General features: G+C 39.4%; 1 protein-coding gene across 49 annotated transcripts in view; it reads right to left on the bottom strand.

Annotated features, from left to right (window-relative positions):
• Positions 1 to 15,554, bottom strand: part of LOC100702702 (von Willebrand factor A domain-containing protein 5A) — a 221,118-nt gene that overhangs the window by 180,458 nt on the left and 25,106 nt on the right. For all 49 annotated transcript variants that reach the window (XR_003213727.1, XR_003213730.1, XR_003213731.1 and 46 more), the window contains exons 17-33: positions 13,766 to 13,813; positions 11,038 to 11,240; positions 10,720 to 10,942; positions 7,514 to 7,641; positions 7,316 to 7,430; positions 7,046 to 7,221; positions 6,867 to 6,955; positions 6,626 to 6,770; positions 5,996 to 6,075; positions 5,796 to 5,910; positions 5,501 to 5,650; positions 5,315 to 5,418; positions 2,281 to 2,501; positions 2,047 to 2,079; positions 1,712 to 1,732; positions 1,359 to 1,406; positions 64 to 266 (exon numbers count right to left, since the gene is read on the bottom strand). Coding sequence is in view for 45 of the 49 variants with exons in the window: in XM_025897996.1 (XP_025753781.1) it covers positions 64 to 266; positions 1,359 to 1,406; positions 1,712 to 1,732; positions 2,047 to 2,079; positions 2,281 to 2,501; positions 5,315 to 5,418; positions 5,501 to 5,650; positions 5,796 to 5,910; positions 5,996 to 6,075; positions 6,626 to 6,770; positions 6,867 to 6,955; positions 7,046 to 7,221; positions 7,316 to 7,430; positions 7,514 to 7,641; positions 10,720 to 10,942; positions 11,038 to 11,240; positions 13,766 to 13,813 (2,102 nt within the window). In the remaining 4 variants the exon portion in view is untranslated. The remainder of the gene's footprint in view (positions 1 to 63; positions 267 to 1,358; positions 1,407 to 1,711; positions 1,733 to 2,046; positions 2,080 to 2,280; positions 2,502 to 5,314; positions 5,419 to 5,500; positions 5,651 to 5,795; positions 5,911 to 5,995; positions 6,076 to 6,625; positions 6,771 to 6,866; positions 6,956 to 7,045; positions 7,222 to 7,315; positions 7,431 to 7,513; positions 7,642 to 10,719; positions 10,943 to 11,037; positions 11,241 to 13,765; positions 13,814 to 15,554) is intronic.

Raw genomic sequence — 15,554 nt, 5'->3', positions numbered from 1 at the left:
CACTGTGTTTATTGTTATTTTGAATCTTACTTATAATCAGGTTATATTTTCTCTCCAGCTCACCTTCTGTTTCTCCTTCACCTTAGCTACAATCTGTGTCTGTCCGATCTTAGCACTGAAATGACAGACAGCAGCATCTCCAGGCAGAGGGAAGACAAAAACAGCCTCTAATGGCTTGTCCTCCTTATTCTCGTAGTTCAGAATGGAGACCACTGTAGCCACATGGTCCCTCACCTCCAGCTGCACCTCAATGCTCTTCAGAGGAACTGACGGACAAAAAGAATGACCAAAAAACATAAATCACAGATGTTTTGAAAATGGTTGTTTGTTTCTTCTTTTTACAAGTGTTACATTTCAGCAAAAGAAAATACTACTTGTTAACCAAGTTGATACTTAAACATGGTTCTGTACAAAAAAAAGAAGAAAAAGCTGGTGTGATTTTGTCAATATTTATATTTAACTTACCCACTCTATTTTTTTAATAACTTTCTTATTATTTAAATTTTTTTGTAGGAACTGTACTCGCAAAACATAAACGTGCAGATCATGTGTATATTGGGTCCGTCAGTTCATAACCAATTCTGGACATCTATGCAACGTCCAAACTAGGCCCACAATCTGGACATCCAACAATGACCCAAGTTAGACGTTAATATGACGTTCAACATTTTAACTTTGGACTAGCTAATTTTTCTGGACATCACGTGGACGTCTATGAGAGGTGCAGGAAATTTACATGATTAATAAATGTAATATTTTTTTGTTTAGAAATATCAAGATCGTTGTTATGAACATGATACATATGAATACAAACTATTTATAAAAAAACAAAATTTATTAGCCTATGTATTTGTTCAGTACATGTGGGGTTTTGGGGGGGATTTTTTTTAACTGGTTATTTATTTCATTATATGTCCTCCACCCTCTGGAAACATGTTACTAAAGAGCCTACAGAAGCAGTATAAAAATGATATCTAAAATAATATAAATTTGATGTTGAAAGAACATCCACAACAACCACATGTGGACTGCTCGTACACATATTTTTACTATTTTCCCCAGTTTAAAAAAAAAAAAATTTATTTATGTATTTATGTATTTATTTATTTACAAGTATCCTCTCTATCACAAAAAGTATGTGAAGCAAAATGGTAAATAAATGGTAAATGGCCTGTATTTATATAGCGCTTTTATGGTCCCTAAGGACCCCAAAGCGCTTTACATATCCAGTCATTCACCCATTCACGCACACATTCACACACTCAAAATATTACATGCCAAGCAGCGAGCCCTTACATATAAGGATTAAATAAATGACAATTGGTCAGAGAAAAACGTAAGTCTCTTTGTATCAGTACCTGGTTCCTTTTGTAGATTTAACAGACCAGAGCAGTTCATCCGCGTACCTGTGAACCAAGAATATTTGAGGACTTGTATTAAAAATAAGTATATCCTTTTATCCATTCATCCATCTTCTTCTGCTTATCTGGGCCCGGGTCCTGAGGGCAGCAGCCTCAGCAGAGAAGCCCAGAAATCCACCAAGGCGTTCCCAGTCAACGCGTTAGCGCCATGCAGCCCCACCACGCTAACGGAGATTTGCCACCTTAATGAGGTTATGGCGTTAATGTCGTTAACTCTGGCAGCACTATTTGAAACATTTGAATAGAAAAGGCTAAATATTTCTTGAGCTTTCAGTCAGCTTTTTACTTACTCCAGCTCCTTGCAGGTCTTGCTGCAGAGTAGTATTGATAACCATAACAGGAAAAAAGGGAAAAGGAGGTTAGTATGAGGTTAAGGCATTACAGGAAATATCAAATGCGGTTATTATAGTGATTCGCTAAATACTACCAATAGTACTATTTATAAAAAAAAACTCCTTTAAACTTCTTTAATCGCTGCTTTAGGAGACAGTCTATGTTTATTACAGTCTGTTTTTGGGGGGGGGGAGTTTCTTACATTTAATGTTTCAAATAAGTTAAAACGAAAATTAGATGGTTTTGTTTACATTTATTTTTAGAAATGCATAAATATGAAGCTTTTACTTACATACACGCCATGGACGATCTCTCTCCATTTCAACTACATGAAGTCCAGATGAAAAACATAAAGTCAGCAATTTTACAAAAAGCAGTTAAAAAGAACAAATAAACACTTTTTCACAATATTTTTGAAAAAAATATATAAATACTTTAAATACCATTTAAAACTTCTAATTTGTTTGTTAAGTCTGGTTGTTACATCATTTCACAAACTGTCTGCTATATCGTCCAGTAAACTCACAGGGTGTTGCAATATTTCTGCACAGAAAACATCCTTGAATTGTGTCTCCGTTGTCTTTGTTGACAGGAATGAAGGCAGTGAAAGAGCTGCTCACTTCTGACTGAACACTGAGCTGCACCAGCTGCTCCTTCACTCCTCCATCTTCATGTTCTTTGTGCTCTCTGTCCTCTATCTCCAGGGAGCGAATCAGACTCCGAGCCCCCAACCTGTGGACTGTTAGCCTGCAGACAAGAAGGAAAACAACTGCAGTTGTAATGTTTATCATTTTACCACATTCATTCATTAGTGTCTGTTTTATACCATTGTATCCTCTTTAGTTTCATACATAAATAGAGTCTAATCCACCATCACATTAATAAAATGTTTGAACGTAAATGCTCCCTACAAGGGGTCTAAATCCAACAGACAAGTGAACACCTGCTGTAGATTTTTTTTCAAACTTGCCATTTAAGTGAAAAGGGAAAGACTATATCTGAGTCGAGGAGGGGGCCTGAGGGTACATCTTTCGCCATCTTGCAATGCTGTGATTGCAGCCATTCCCCAACTCTCTGTGAGTGGTACTCATGGCGATTGATCAGCGGTCTTTGATCAATAAGCTTTGATCAGTGGTTGTTGATCAATGGTCATGAGAATTTGCATATTAATGATCAAGGAACTGACCTCACAGCCCATTGTTCCTTCACTGGTGCTAGTTTCAGTCATTATGCAAATGTACTGTCAATAAGATTGGGGAAACCTGCAGTCAGCTGAGACTGAAGAAGTCCCTTTGATGAGTGACAAAACATTTCTCTCACTGAAAACATTACGTCCAGTTGAACAGACTCAAACTTTGGGGATTAACTTGCCATTATTTTTGTAATCAAAGTTAGGGCTGTTATCGGGGCGGAGGCCCTGGTGTTTTTCTACAGGGAGACTTGACCCAACGCTCACGTGGGCAATGACAGAGAGACCTGAAGCATTGTGATTGGGAGGACCAGCCTGCCTGATCTGAACCTGAGTAGTGTTTTGTTATCAGACTTTGTCCATAATGACCACCATATTTCAACATGAGAATGGCGATAAGTGCACGTGTCACCAGGACATCCTAGGTTTTCAGTTGATGATCAATTTTGTAATCTCATCATCGGATCTGCAGCCATATATTCTGGACACTTGCGTAAAGAGATGATCTGAACTGATAGCTCACTATCCAACTCACCAACTGATGGTGGAAGAAAATAAATGGAAGAATAGATGGAACAGAAATAGAAATTCCTATTCCTTTCGAAATAATAGTCCAACCCAATCTATATATGGATACAGACATACAGTACAATATATGCATGTGTTTATGAACTTTAATTATTCAACTTGAGTTCTTAAAGTTTTAAACTCATTGGCACAATAGTATTTTTTTAATAAAATTAATATGAGCTATATTCCTACCTGATGATTTCCTCTTTAGGCACTCATAATCAAACACAACAATACAAATGGTTTAAGAGAGTTACATTCCTCTTCCATTTACAGTTTTTGGCCAGCTGTGCCATTTCAATATTCAATATGAAATACATTCTAAATTCAACACCACAAAATGCTTAAAGAAAGAAGTAGTAAATATTCTACTAAAACAGGGTCCTAAAAAGAATCTGCTTTGACGACAGTTTTTTTCTACTTTCAAGCAGAGTGTCATCTATAGCAAACCACCCTCGTTTACCCACACCTATATATTTGCACAGAGAAATTGAGGTTTCCTGTTACATTTACTGAGATCAGCAGCAGACATTCTGTGTTTACGACTCAATAAAATGACTTGGTTCTTTAATGTGTTTTACAGCATTGCAGACCTCAGTTTCTAACTGTCAATGTTACAGTGAATGATGGTCAGATTAGGGTTGATCTTTAAACACAGGAGTGTAGCTGCTCCTCTCTATCAACCTATTACAACTGATGCCGCAGCACTTTCAAAACCAACAAACCACAGACATAACATTTCTTCAGAGATGGCCTTCATAGCTGCAGGATATCACAGACAGCACCCCCATGCATAACTGCAAGTCAACAGTTTGAAATAATAAGCTGCAGAGTTTACCTTTGCAGAGAATTCTGACTGTCAATGATTAGGGTTGATCTTTAAACACAGGAGTGTAACTGCTGTGTTTTCCTCAAAGTCACCGGGTGACATACATTTTTCTTACTCATCAGCAGAGATAAATATAATTTTTACAGCATTGAGGCATAAAATACTTTACAATGAGAAATATACTGTAGGATAAATGGAAGATTCTGTCAGTTCCTTCAGAAATGCCTCTTATAGCTGCAGGATGTCAAAGATAGCAGACTGCAAACTATTTTTTTTTCTTTTTCTTTTAATTTTTTAATTAAAATAATTTAATTATTCCTGTGTTTTGTGAATCATGAAGTTTGAGCTAAGGGAAACATGAACCAGTTGGTTGATGGTGGCTAAAGCTGGAATATTAAATCAGTAAATGCTGTCATCAGAATGTAAAATGTAAAAACCGTAAACACGAGGCAAAGAGTAAAAGAAGTACTTGGTTAAGCCAGCTTTTAAAAGACGTCAGTGATATGTGCACTTTGTGCATCTTAAATAAAGTTACCTAAACTGCAGTCACTCATTCAGCAAACCACAAACAGTTAAAACACCTATGACTTCACTCAGGAGCCTGACCACATGTGTGTGAATGTTTTAGTCTGTTTATTGTGGTTGGTTTATTGTGAGAAATGAGTCACTTGTTTAGTGTGAAAGAAATATCTGCAGAAAAATAAAGTGCAAGATGTCAGTTTCGTTTCATCATAAAGTGTTAGATGACATCAGGCTGCAAGTACAGGTGTTGCTGAAAGGAAAGAGAGCCAAGATGAGTTGGACGAATCAAACAATGACTGCACCTGTGCTGGAAGTGAGATTCTGCTGTCTTTTGTTTATATCATATTTATAATCAGTACTAGCACACATTGGTATTTTGTAATTGGAAAACTAAATTTTACTAAATAGTGTAGCCTTTCTCACAGTGCTGTCATTATTAAACTGTTTTACCCAGTGTCCTCTGCAGGTCTGAGACTGAAGTGCAGCTGGTTCTCAGACGGATGACCTGCCAGGCTGTACTTCACCGTCACACAGCCCTCTGCTGCCTCTGAACTCTGACACAGAATTACAGGGTTAGAAGTCACATTAATTACTATCATCAAATACCTAAACAAAATGAGAGGCTGCTGCTCTTACCTGTCCAGTGAGCCGGGCATAAATCAGTGACCTTTGACCCTTGAAAAGTGTTGTGATTGGTGGAGAGAGTACAGTGACAGACACTTCCTTTGGTAAATCCCATATGACTGTGACAATAGGGTGTAAAGAAAATCGCAGCGACTGCATCACCTGAAAAATAAGGAAAAACTCTCCAAATATGCACAAACAGGTGGAACGCTCATTTTACTTACCGCAGGTCTGATTTCAAATATGTATCTGCTGCTGCTGCTGCTGCAATGTTTAACTTGACTTCTAATTGTGTTTAATGTCTTACTTTTGCTTGCATCCTGTCAGTCCCTGTGATGAACTGAGCATGACCTCCTCCTTCTTTGGCCATCCCATTGATGAGAGCAGAGCTGGCCCCTTCCCCAATCCCAAAAGAGAAACACCTGCAATACAACAGTTTTCTACATAGAGGACAATGTTGGCTATTCTGGGAATTGTGTAGATATATTTGTGTTTTTGTGGTTTCACCTGTGAGAATCTGAGTTTTTCTTCACCAGATCTATCACTTCTTTGGTGTCCCACACCTCTCCATCAGTAAAGACAAACAGCTAGAGAGGAGAGTTGACACATAAGGACATAACATCAGACCCAGAAACACACAGCTTGTTCTGAAATCTGAGTTAGGTTTCAGAAACACAAATGTTATTATGATAAGGTGCAAAGAACAATAGACAGTATCTCTAACAAAAACAAAACAACAAAATACTGGCGGTCGCCAGTCCCCTCAGCCTCCTACTACATACACCTATTCTACACAATAGGTGAAAAAGGTCATAAAGATATGAAAATCTTAGGTACTTTACTGAAAACGACATGTGACCTCAAGGTTGAGATCACTGCGATTCAAACTTGTCTGATATGTTTAGAAGATGCAACTATGGTACAAATTGCGAAATCCACCATCAACTCATTTTACTCATGTTGTAGAAATTAAGTCTATTTACACAGTCCTGTTATGGAGAAGTGAAGAAAGACCCCATGATTTAAGTCATTACATTTCAAGACTAAGGGTTGTGTTAAGGTTAGAGTTAGGCAAGTAGTAAGGTTATGATTACAAGAAGTCCCCAGAAAATTAATGTGAGCCACTGTGCATGTTACCTGTCTAGGGTGACTGGGAATGCAAGGCTGGTTGTAAATATGTTTAAGGGGCTCCAACATCCCTGATCCTCCCAAATCAGCCTCCATTTGATCAACATTCTTCAGCGCCTCCTCCATGGTCTCTTGGCTATACTCCACACTCTTACTGCCATCACATAAATACCAGTACACAATTACATGCACTTCATACCAAAAACAGAAAGTCTTTTGTTGGGCTGACTGAAATCACGGAGAGACTCACGGGAAGATGTGTTCATAACTGGACCCAAAACTGTAGATGTTGAAATAGCAGCCCATTGGTAAGTTCTTCAACAGGAGCAGCACAGCATCCTTAAGAGAAGCGGGAAAAGATGGTAACAGTCACTGGCTGGTAGGGACACTATTAAAGATGTTATGACTGTAATAACTTATTAAGGATACCCTGGCAGAGCTCATACGAGTTTCCTCCTGCTCACTCTTATTGATAGCACAGTCCATACTTCCAGATCGATCCATTAAGAACACAAACTCTCCACAAGAAGTCCCTGAAGACATCACAGTCTCTGGGAACTCAGGGTATAGACTCACCATCACCACTGGATCACCCATCAGAGTGCCTGAAAAATAAAAGGGACAGAAAAATGACGCAAAACAGTTTTTACTGTTTATTCCAACAAATTGCAGCAAACAACTTCACTCATTTTCACTCACCCGGCTCAGCAGAGGCCTGTCCTGCCTCCACCACAGCAGTGGGCTGGTGGGCGTCTTTGTAATAAATCAGCAGTTCAACATCTCTGTCAAACTTGTGTCCTGCAGCCAGCTTGACCTGCACACCACAAACACATTCATGTTTAGTTCTCAGTAATAAGTAACAACCACACACAACAGAATCATTAGCACTCTACCTACCGTGGCCTGGGTTTGATCAGTGTTGAGGTACTGGAGAGGGTCCAGGGAACAGTTGGACTCTACTTTAGAGATTGGACGAGGAGAGGACACTCGGGCAGAGAAAGACAGGCTGTAGGGCACCAGAGAGGCTGGAAGATAAACCAACCGGAAACCTTTAGATTTCCTACCTGTATACAAATGTGACTGATTATAAGTAAACGTTTTTTTTTTCCAGTTGTAACTTCAAATGACAGCACAAGAAAGCAGAAAGGGAACTGCAGGCATGATGAGGGTCAATCAAATGTTGTTGTTTTCAATATTCTTGGCATGCTCACCCTCCAATCACTTTATAGATTCCATGGTATAAACAAAAGATTGACAGTCATGTGATTCCAAAGAGAGGTTAACACTAAGATAAAAAAATATGTATTTACAGTAGTATAGTGATCCAGGTTGAGAAAATAAAAAATATGTTCATCTTTACCAAGATTTTTATGTAGACACTCCAAAATTTTTTCTTTAAATGTTTTTGAGGTATTCATGTTTAAACATTGCAAAAAACACATGACTGAAAGTGAGTTGACAGAGCATTTCACATATTTAACAATTTATAATAATTGTATAAGAATGATTATACATGTTCCAACTTTCTATCATACAAATTTCAGGAAAATCTGTTTTGACGCAAATTTTCATTAAAAAAAAATTATAACCAGTACATTTTTGTATTTGTTCAATAGTACAGATTTATTTTGATAGTTAGAAAGACAAATATAAACATAAGGCTTTTATTTTTAATTCTTTTTTTGATATTCATGTTCAAACATTGCCTCAGTTTCAATGTATGAAAAAGGGGCCACTAAACTAGGTACACGGATCTTTTTCCAAAAACATGTACATGGAAAAGCATTTTAGATATAAAGCAAAAAATTTGACCCCAAAAATTATAGATGCTCAAATTTTGCACCATAAAATGTTTTTATTCAAATTGATAACAATTAGCTCTTTGTCCTCTCAAGGATACTTGAGGGTGCACTGGAGCTAAGCCAGTCTGCATGTGTTTTGTAGATTTTCAACAGTGTACCTCGGAGTGTCCTGTGGGAGGTAATGTGGGAGTATGGGGTGTTTGGCCCTTTGCTACGGGCCATTTGATCCTTATTCAACCGTTAAAACAGCTTGGTCTGTATAGCCGGCAATAAGTTAGACTCGTTCCTGCTGGTTGATGGGCTCCACCAGGGCTGCCCTTTGTCACCAATTCGGTTCATCATTTTTATGTACAGAATTTCTAGGCATAGCCAACCCACATAGCAAAAATGGTATGGCCCGAATCTGACCCACACAATGTGCTTACACAAGGCCCACATACCGCAAGAACTCTTTGGTGGCCCAGATTTGGTTTGCCAGAAGTGGCCCACACATGGGCCAGCACAAGGCTAGTTGCAGACACACCGGTGGCCCTGTGTTGGCCCAGCACAGTTTCCGCTCTGGCCCCAGATGCCAGCCTAATGTGTACCTTAATCAAGCCATGTAATAAGAACAAGTGGAGGAACATAATAGTACAAAAGTAACATGAGGAAACTCTGTTCAGACAGTGAATAGACTGATTCTTATATAGCACTTTTCTACTCTCATGGATTACTCAAAGTCGTCTATACAACATGCCACATTCACACACTTTCTCTAAACTGAGTGCTTCCTAACTACATTCATACACATTTACACTCTTGACACGTAGACTGGAGAAGCCAGGGGTCGAACCACTAACCTTTCGATTGGTAGCTGACCTGCTTTACCTCCTGAGCTACAGCCACCCAGTGTTAAACATGAGTAAACCCTCACTAGGTTTTGGATAAAGTGTACACTCACAAACCTGTCAAAGCTACATTTGAAACGTTGGCTACCATAGCAGTATAGTATTGCAACATGGCATTTGAGTCTTCTAACTAACATAGGAAAATAGCAACATAAACAGTGCCATCATTGCCAGACCTAGCCCACATCTGGTTGACATACACTCTGCCATGACACCAGTCAGTCAGAAGTGCCAGCTCAATGTCAGATCTGGGCCAGACCTGTTTTCTATGAGCCTGGGCCACATAAACCAAACCACAAATGAGCCAGATGTGGCATGCTGTGAAAAGATTTTGTTTATTATTCAAATATGCTTTGCTTGAGATTGTGTAAACTCTGAATGACGATTCACTCTGATAAACATGAAGCCTTGCCTATGCTTATCAAATGCCTGTGAAGACAAGTTCCTGTGTAAAGAAGAACGGAAAATGCCACTTAAGCAGACGTTTAGTATAGTACGGACAGAATGTTTAGTAAGATATGCATTTGTAATCTATATTCTGAGAACAGGCGGAGACTGCCTCCGTCCTGTTGAGTAACCTACATGCCTATATAACCTGCAATAAAGAAGAGTACTGGTGTGACTCTCATTAGAGACGTTCACCCCATGTACATGTGATTGATTATATTGTCTCACTGTGTCTCTGTTTTACTTTGGCAGCCTTTTATTTGGGAGATTTCCTCCAACACATGCCATCACATAAACAGTGCCATCTATGCCAGGCCTGGCCCACATCTGGATGACATACCACTTACCATTCCAGAAGTCAGCCAGCAGTGCGGGCTTGACACCAGATCCAGGCCAGACCTATCTGCTATGTGGGAAGTGGCGGAATGCTTTCACTTGGGTGGTCTCAGAATCTCATCTCTGCTTTTTGCAGATAATGTGGTTCTGTTGGTTTCATTGGGTAATGGCCTCTAGCTCGCTCTGGAATGCTTCACAGCTGAGTGTGAAGCGGTGGGAATGAGAATCAGCACCTCCAAATCTAAGGGCCATGATCCTCATCAGGAAAAGGGTGGAGTGCCCACTCTGGGTCAGGGACGTGTTCCTGCCCCAAGTGGAGGACTTTAAGTATCTCTGGGTCTTGTTCATGAGTGATGGGAGAAGTGAGCAGGAGATCGTCAGACGGTCTGTTAGGCTAAAGAGAGAGCTGAGTGTAAAAGCAAGGCTCTCAATTTACCGGTCGATCTATGTCCCTACCATCAGCTATGGTCATGAGCTGTGGGATTTGAGATGGAATGACTTATGGTAGTTATTTTTCGGTTAACATTTAAATAATTCTATGGTGTATTTTACTCATTTCCGCTTATGCAGTTATGAAACCTTTTATATGTTTGAATTTGAGGGGTTTGAGGGTGTCAAGCATTTTTCATACCCAGATATTTGTATTGAGGGTTGAGTACACCAGGCAGACAGAACCTCAGACCATCATCAGCCTGCACAGCCAGCTCAGTCACGTACTCCAACCTGATGTAGGCACTCTCTCCTGGAGGCAGACTGCCCACACTCAGAGAGAATATATCTGGACTCTGATCACTCTCCTCCAATAGGAAGGTCTGCTGACCAAAGCTCAGATCATCATCATACTCCTCATGTGCCTGAGGGACAGGTGACACATGTCAGTGACATTCACTGTGTTTATTGTTATTCTGAATCTCACTTATAATCAGGTTATATTTACTGTCCAGCTCACCTTCTGTTTCTCCTTCACCTCAGCTACAATCTGTGTCTGTCCAATCTTAGCACTGAAATGACAGACAGCAGCATCTCCAGGCAGAGGGAAGACAAAAACAGCCTCTAATGGTTTGTCCTCCTTATTCTCGTAGTTCAGAGTGGAGACCACCGTAGCCACATGGTCCCTCACCTCCAGCTCCACCTCAATGCTCTTCAGAGGAACTGACAGACAAAAAGAATTACCAAAAAACATGTGTTACATTTCAGCAAAAGAAAGTACTACTTGTTAACCAAGTTGATACTTAAACATGGTTCTGTCCAACAAAGTGTCAACTTAAAAAAAAAAGAAATAAAAATCTAAACAAAATTTTTTTACTGTTAGGATTGTACTGCGCTTTACATTTGTGGGTTTTGTGATTTTTTTATTATTGTTGATGATGATGATTTTTTATGGCAAAATGTTTTTAAATTGTGTTTTATTGTTTGGCAGAAATGCAGTGGAGGAAGGTCTAACCAAGGAACAGTGTCAGCTATTAGACTGTAAGGCACATAGAGCCTTCAGTAAGAAATAGAGGTTCTAAGGCAGGGGAGGGGAACTCCAGGCCTCAAGGGCCTGTGTCCTGCAGGTTTTAGATGTGTCCTTGATCCAACAAAGCTGATTTAAATGGCTAAATTACTTCCTCAACATGTCTTGATGTTCTCCAGAGGCCTGGTAATGGCCTACTCATTTGATTCAGGGGTGTTGACCCATGGTGATATATAAAACCTGCAGGACACTGGCCCTTGAGGCCTGGAGTGGTATGTCTGTCTGGAGAAAGACATAACACTTAGATGAGGAGGCTCATGGGAGAACACCAAACAAACCACTGATAAATAATCTTAGTGCAATACTGTCTGACAGAGAAGCAAATGGAATTTGGAAATGGATTTAGGAGGTACTTCCCTCACTGGTGTTTTATTAAGGAACAAGATGATGTACTCGCCTCATACAGACCTCTCGGGGACTGTGAGGGTCCCATGGCTCATGGTTTGCAGCGATGGAATACAGCAACAGGTTAACCTGAGAGTGCAGCAGTCCCAGAAAGCAAGGGTATACACACCTTTGTTTTTATCAGCTGATCTATCAAGAATAAATGCTATTGTCTCATTGAAATACAATATGTCTAGTCTGCTGAATTGGACCAAGCTTCATAACCACAACTGGTGCCTAATGCAGAACATATTGCTTGGTTCATAGGCCGTGCACCACATGACTATAATTATGGGCAAGCATGAGATAGGTAGTCGGAATTCCAGATTCAAGCCAGGCTTGCATCCTTATCATTCCTACAACTGTTAATACTAAGGGTGACAATGCCTTATTCTGTACTATGACAGGTGCAGGCAATTTACATGACTGACCTATTCTTAGCACCAAGATGATGTGACTGTTAATTGCAGGCTCACATGGCTCTCCCAGCTTTGGATAGTCTCATTAACAATCATACACATCTCACAGAAAAGTTAAAAACTTTAATCCTTCAGCTACTTTTAATATTACGTGGTTACGAGCAAGCACAAAATTGTCAGTCTTTCTAACTTTTATAGAGCATAGCGGTTCTGCCCTTTTGGCACCCTAAGAGGAAACCAATAGAATTCCCTCACTGGGTTAACCCATGCAGGTTCCACAGCATAGAAAATCCATATGGGGAACCTAAAGGGCAAAATTCCCATCAGCCCTCTGTAGGCAGACCAACTGGCAATTACCTCATGTGAGATAAGTGTGGGTTTGCCCAGACAGTTCCACAGTTCACCCACAGCTGCCCACTGTGGTCCCACACAGGGAGGCATGTTGGCACATTGTTTATAATAAGGAAAAAGCGTAGAGAGAAATGTGACTATTGTGGATGATGAAATCCCAGAACATTTTTTGGTAAACTGTCAGAAAATGAGACTTAGAAAAGACAACTGACAAACTTCATTAAAGTTAAAATAAATCTTTTTGATCGATTAGGTCATATTGCATTTTCTCAGCCAAATTTAACAAGATTTTATTCTTTTTTTTGTTTGAGGGCATGTGGCTCCAAAGTGTATTTAGTTAAATGCTGGACTTTCAATCTATTGGTTCGAGTGTGGAAGGACACACAATCTTTTAGCAGTTGTGCCAGGAAGGTCATGTGGTGTAAAAATCTGCCAAATCAACTATGTGCTCATTCTTTGTGAATAAAGAAGTTACATTTTTTTTTAAACAAAATGCTGATCCATACTGCATACTAATTGGTCATGGTAATGATCCATGGGGCACTGGTGGGCAGTTGCCTGTGGCTGCCAGTACCATCATAAAATATAAGTCACTTTTGGGGACTGAACACTAGGGGCCCAGTAGGTCAACCCATATTTATTTACAGTGTAGACATACATTGTTTTTGTTAATTGCTGGTGTAATTTCTTTCATATTTAGATGTAACTTAACCAGGCTATTTTTTGTTTTGATACAACTTGGACGTTAATATGGCGTTCATCATTTTACTTTGGACTGTGTAATTTATTTGGACATCATGTGGACGTCTACGACAGGTGCAGGAAATTTACATGATTAATAAATCTGATACATATGGATAAAATAAACAAACACAATTTGTTATTTGTTCGCCTATGTATTTGTTCAGTACATGTGAGTTTTGTTTTGGGTTTTGTTGGTTATTTTATTTTACATTTTGAAATTCCTTTTAAAAGGAGTAAAACCCCAAGTCTCATTGTATCAGTACCTGGTTCCTTTTGGAGATTTAACAGACCAGAGCAGTTCATCGTCGTACCTGTGAACCAAGAATATTTGAGGAATTAGTGTTAAAACAAATGCATGCTTTTAATTTGGCCAATTTTCTTGTTATGAACATATAATTATATATATTATTTTTAATCAAGATGTATGTCTGTGTTTCTGAGCCCAAGAATAACTATTTGAATTTTTAAATTAATCTTCTGTTCCGAGATACGTGCTTGTCACAGGAAAGGCACTACAAAAATCTGATTAATAGAATAATACTGGACATTAAACAGAATATAAAGTATTTTAAATGAGCTCAACCTGAAACATTTGCAGCAGTTATATTAATGATACAGTTTTATGTAAACTGAGATGTTTTCATTTTGTTTTGTTTTGTTTTATTAAAGGAATAGTTTGAAAATTTCCTCCATCACTTGTCATTGTCAGCTAAAGGTAAATAATTTTGGTAATATAATAGATATGTCAGGGACCTGGGTCTGAGCGACTCAGGTCAGCAGCTGACCACACCTGAAGATCATCACACACACCTGGAGCTGATCAAGCCTCATCGGGGACCTACTTAACAGTGTGGCTGAGCGTTCCTCGAGGTGGGAAGTGTCACTACCCGATCCATACCGGAAACCCGATCCGTACCCCGCATGCGCAAATCTTACGTCACTTCCTCTCTTTGCCAACATTGCGACGTTCAATATATTTGAATGATACGGTTAGCGCCCAGTTAGCTCCTAGCATTTCTCAACAGCTCTGCCTCCTTTTCGACTACCGGGACATTTAAACAATGGATAATCCGTATACAAACAAATTCATGCTTTTCTCCTCAACAGAGAGCGTCCCCCGATTGAACAACAGCGCCGTAAAATAAGAAGAATGGCACTGTTGGGATTAGAGAAATTATTTCACTGCTACTGTTCATATTATCATGGCATTAATCACATAATCTCCAAGTAGGGATAGTGCATTTAGATGTTTAAACATATTGGCACCCAATTAAGTTTTTATTACAGGTCCAGTAAGAACCACTTTGAACTGTTGAGTTGAATCTATAATTCTAAATGCTTTTCAATGCTCCTATAATCTTAAATGTTTCTGTGCAGACTGCAGGGACAGGAAATATACTCTGTGCAAAAGGAGACAGGAAACGCCAGGCTTTGCAAAAGTGAAACTGAAAGCAGAGTCTAAGTGCAAGTTAAGAGCAGGGTATTTTATTATGCATTATATCTTTGATTAAGCTTTGATTAAGCTTTAAATAGTTGTATTAGATTGAAACATTTGTTTTATATATTTTACATATAAGTCAAGATCAGTACACACAGGATGGCCTTAGCCTGGGTGCCTAAGCTGAGGTCAATTAAAGTGCAGCGTGAGGAACACACATGCACAGACATACACACACATACAGACACATATAGTTAGAGAGGTCAAATAAGGTGCAGAGCGAGGGAAACACAGCACATACACCCACACTAGTAGACTCATTTAGTGGGTAAGAAGTTAAGATGTGTTTTGCTGTAATTGCAAAGTTTGGGTGCGTACGTGTTAGTCTGTTCCAGGAAGTACACCAGATGTCCCAGAGATAAGCGACAGCGAAGGCGAGCTGAGGGGAAGCACCTGGGTTCGAGCCGAAGACAATGTTCTTTTTAAACTGTGTCAAAAGTTAACTGAACATCTGTGGTGTTGAATTGACGTATGCTGTATTGTGTCTGGGAGGAGGGGGGCTGTACTATCTTACCCCTATAAAGCCTTTGTTCTGACGGTTGTAAGACAGTTCA

Source organism: Oreochromis niloticus, linkage group LG14 (genome assembly GCF_001858045.2).
Source record: "Oreochromis niloticus isolate F11D_XX linkage group LG14, O_niloticus_UMD_NMBU, whole genome shotgun sequence".
NCBI classification, from domain to species: Eukaryota; Metazoa; Chordata; class Actinopteri; order Cichliformes; family Cichlidae; genus Oreochromis; species Oreochromis niloticus.
The sequence above is the reverse complement of the archived record's forward strand: the minus strand, read 5'-3'. Positions and strand labels throughout refer to the sequence as shown.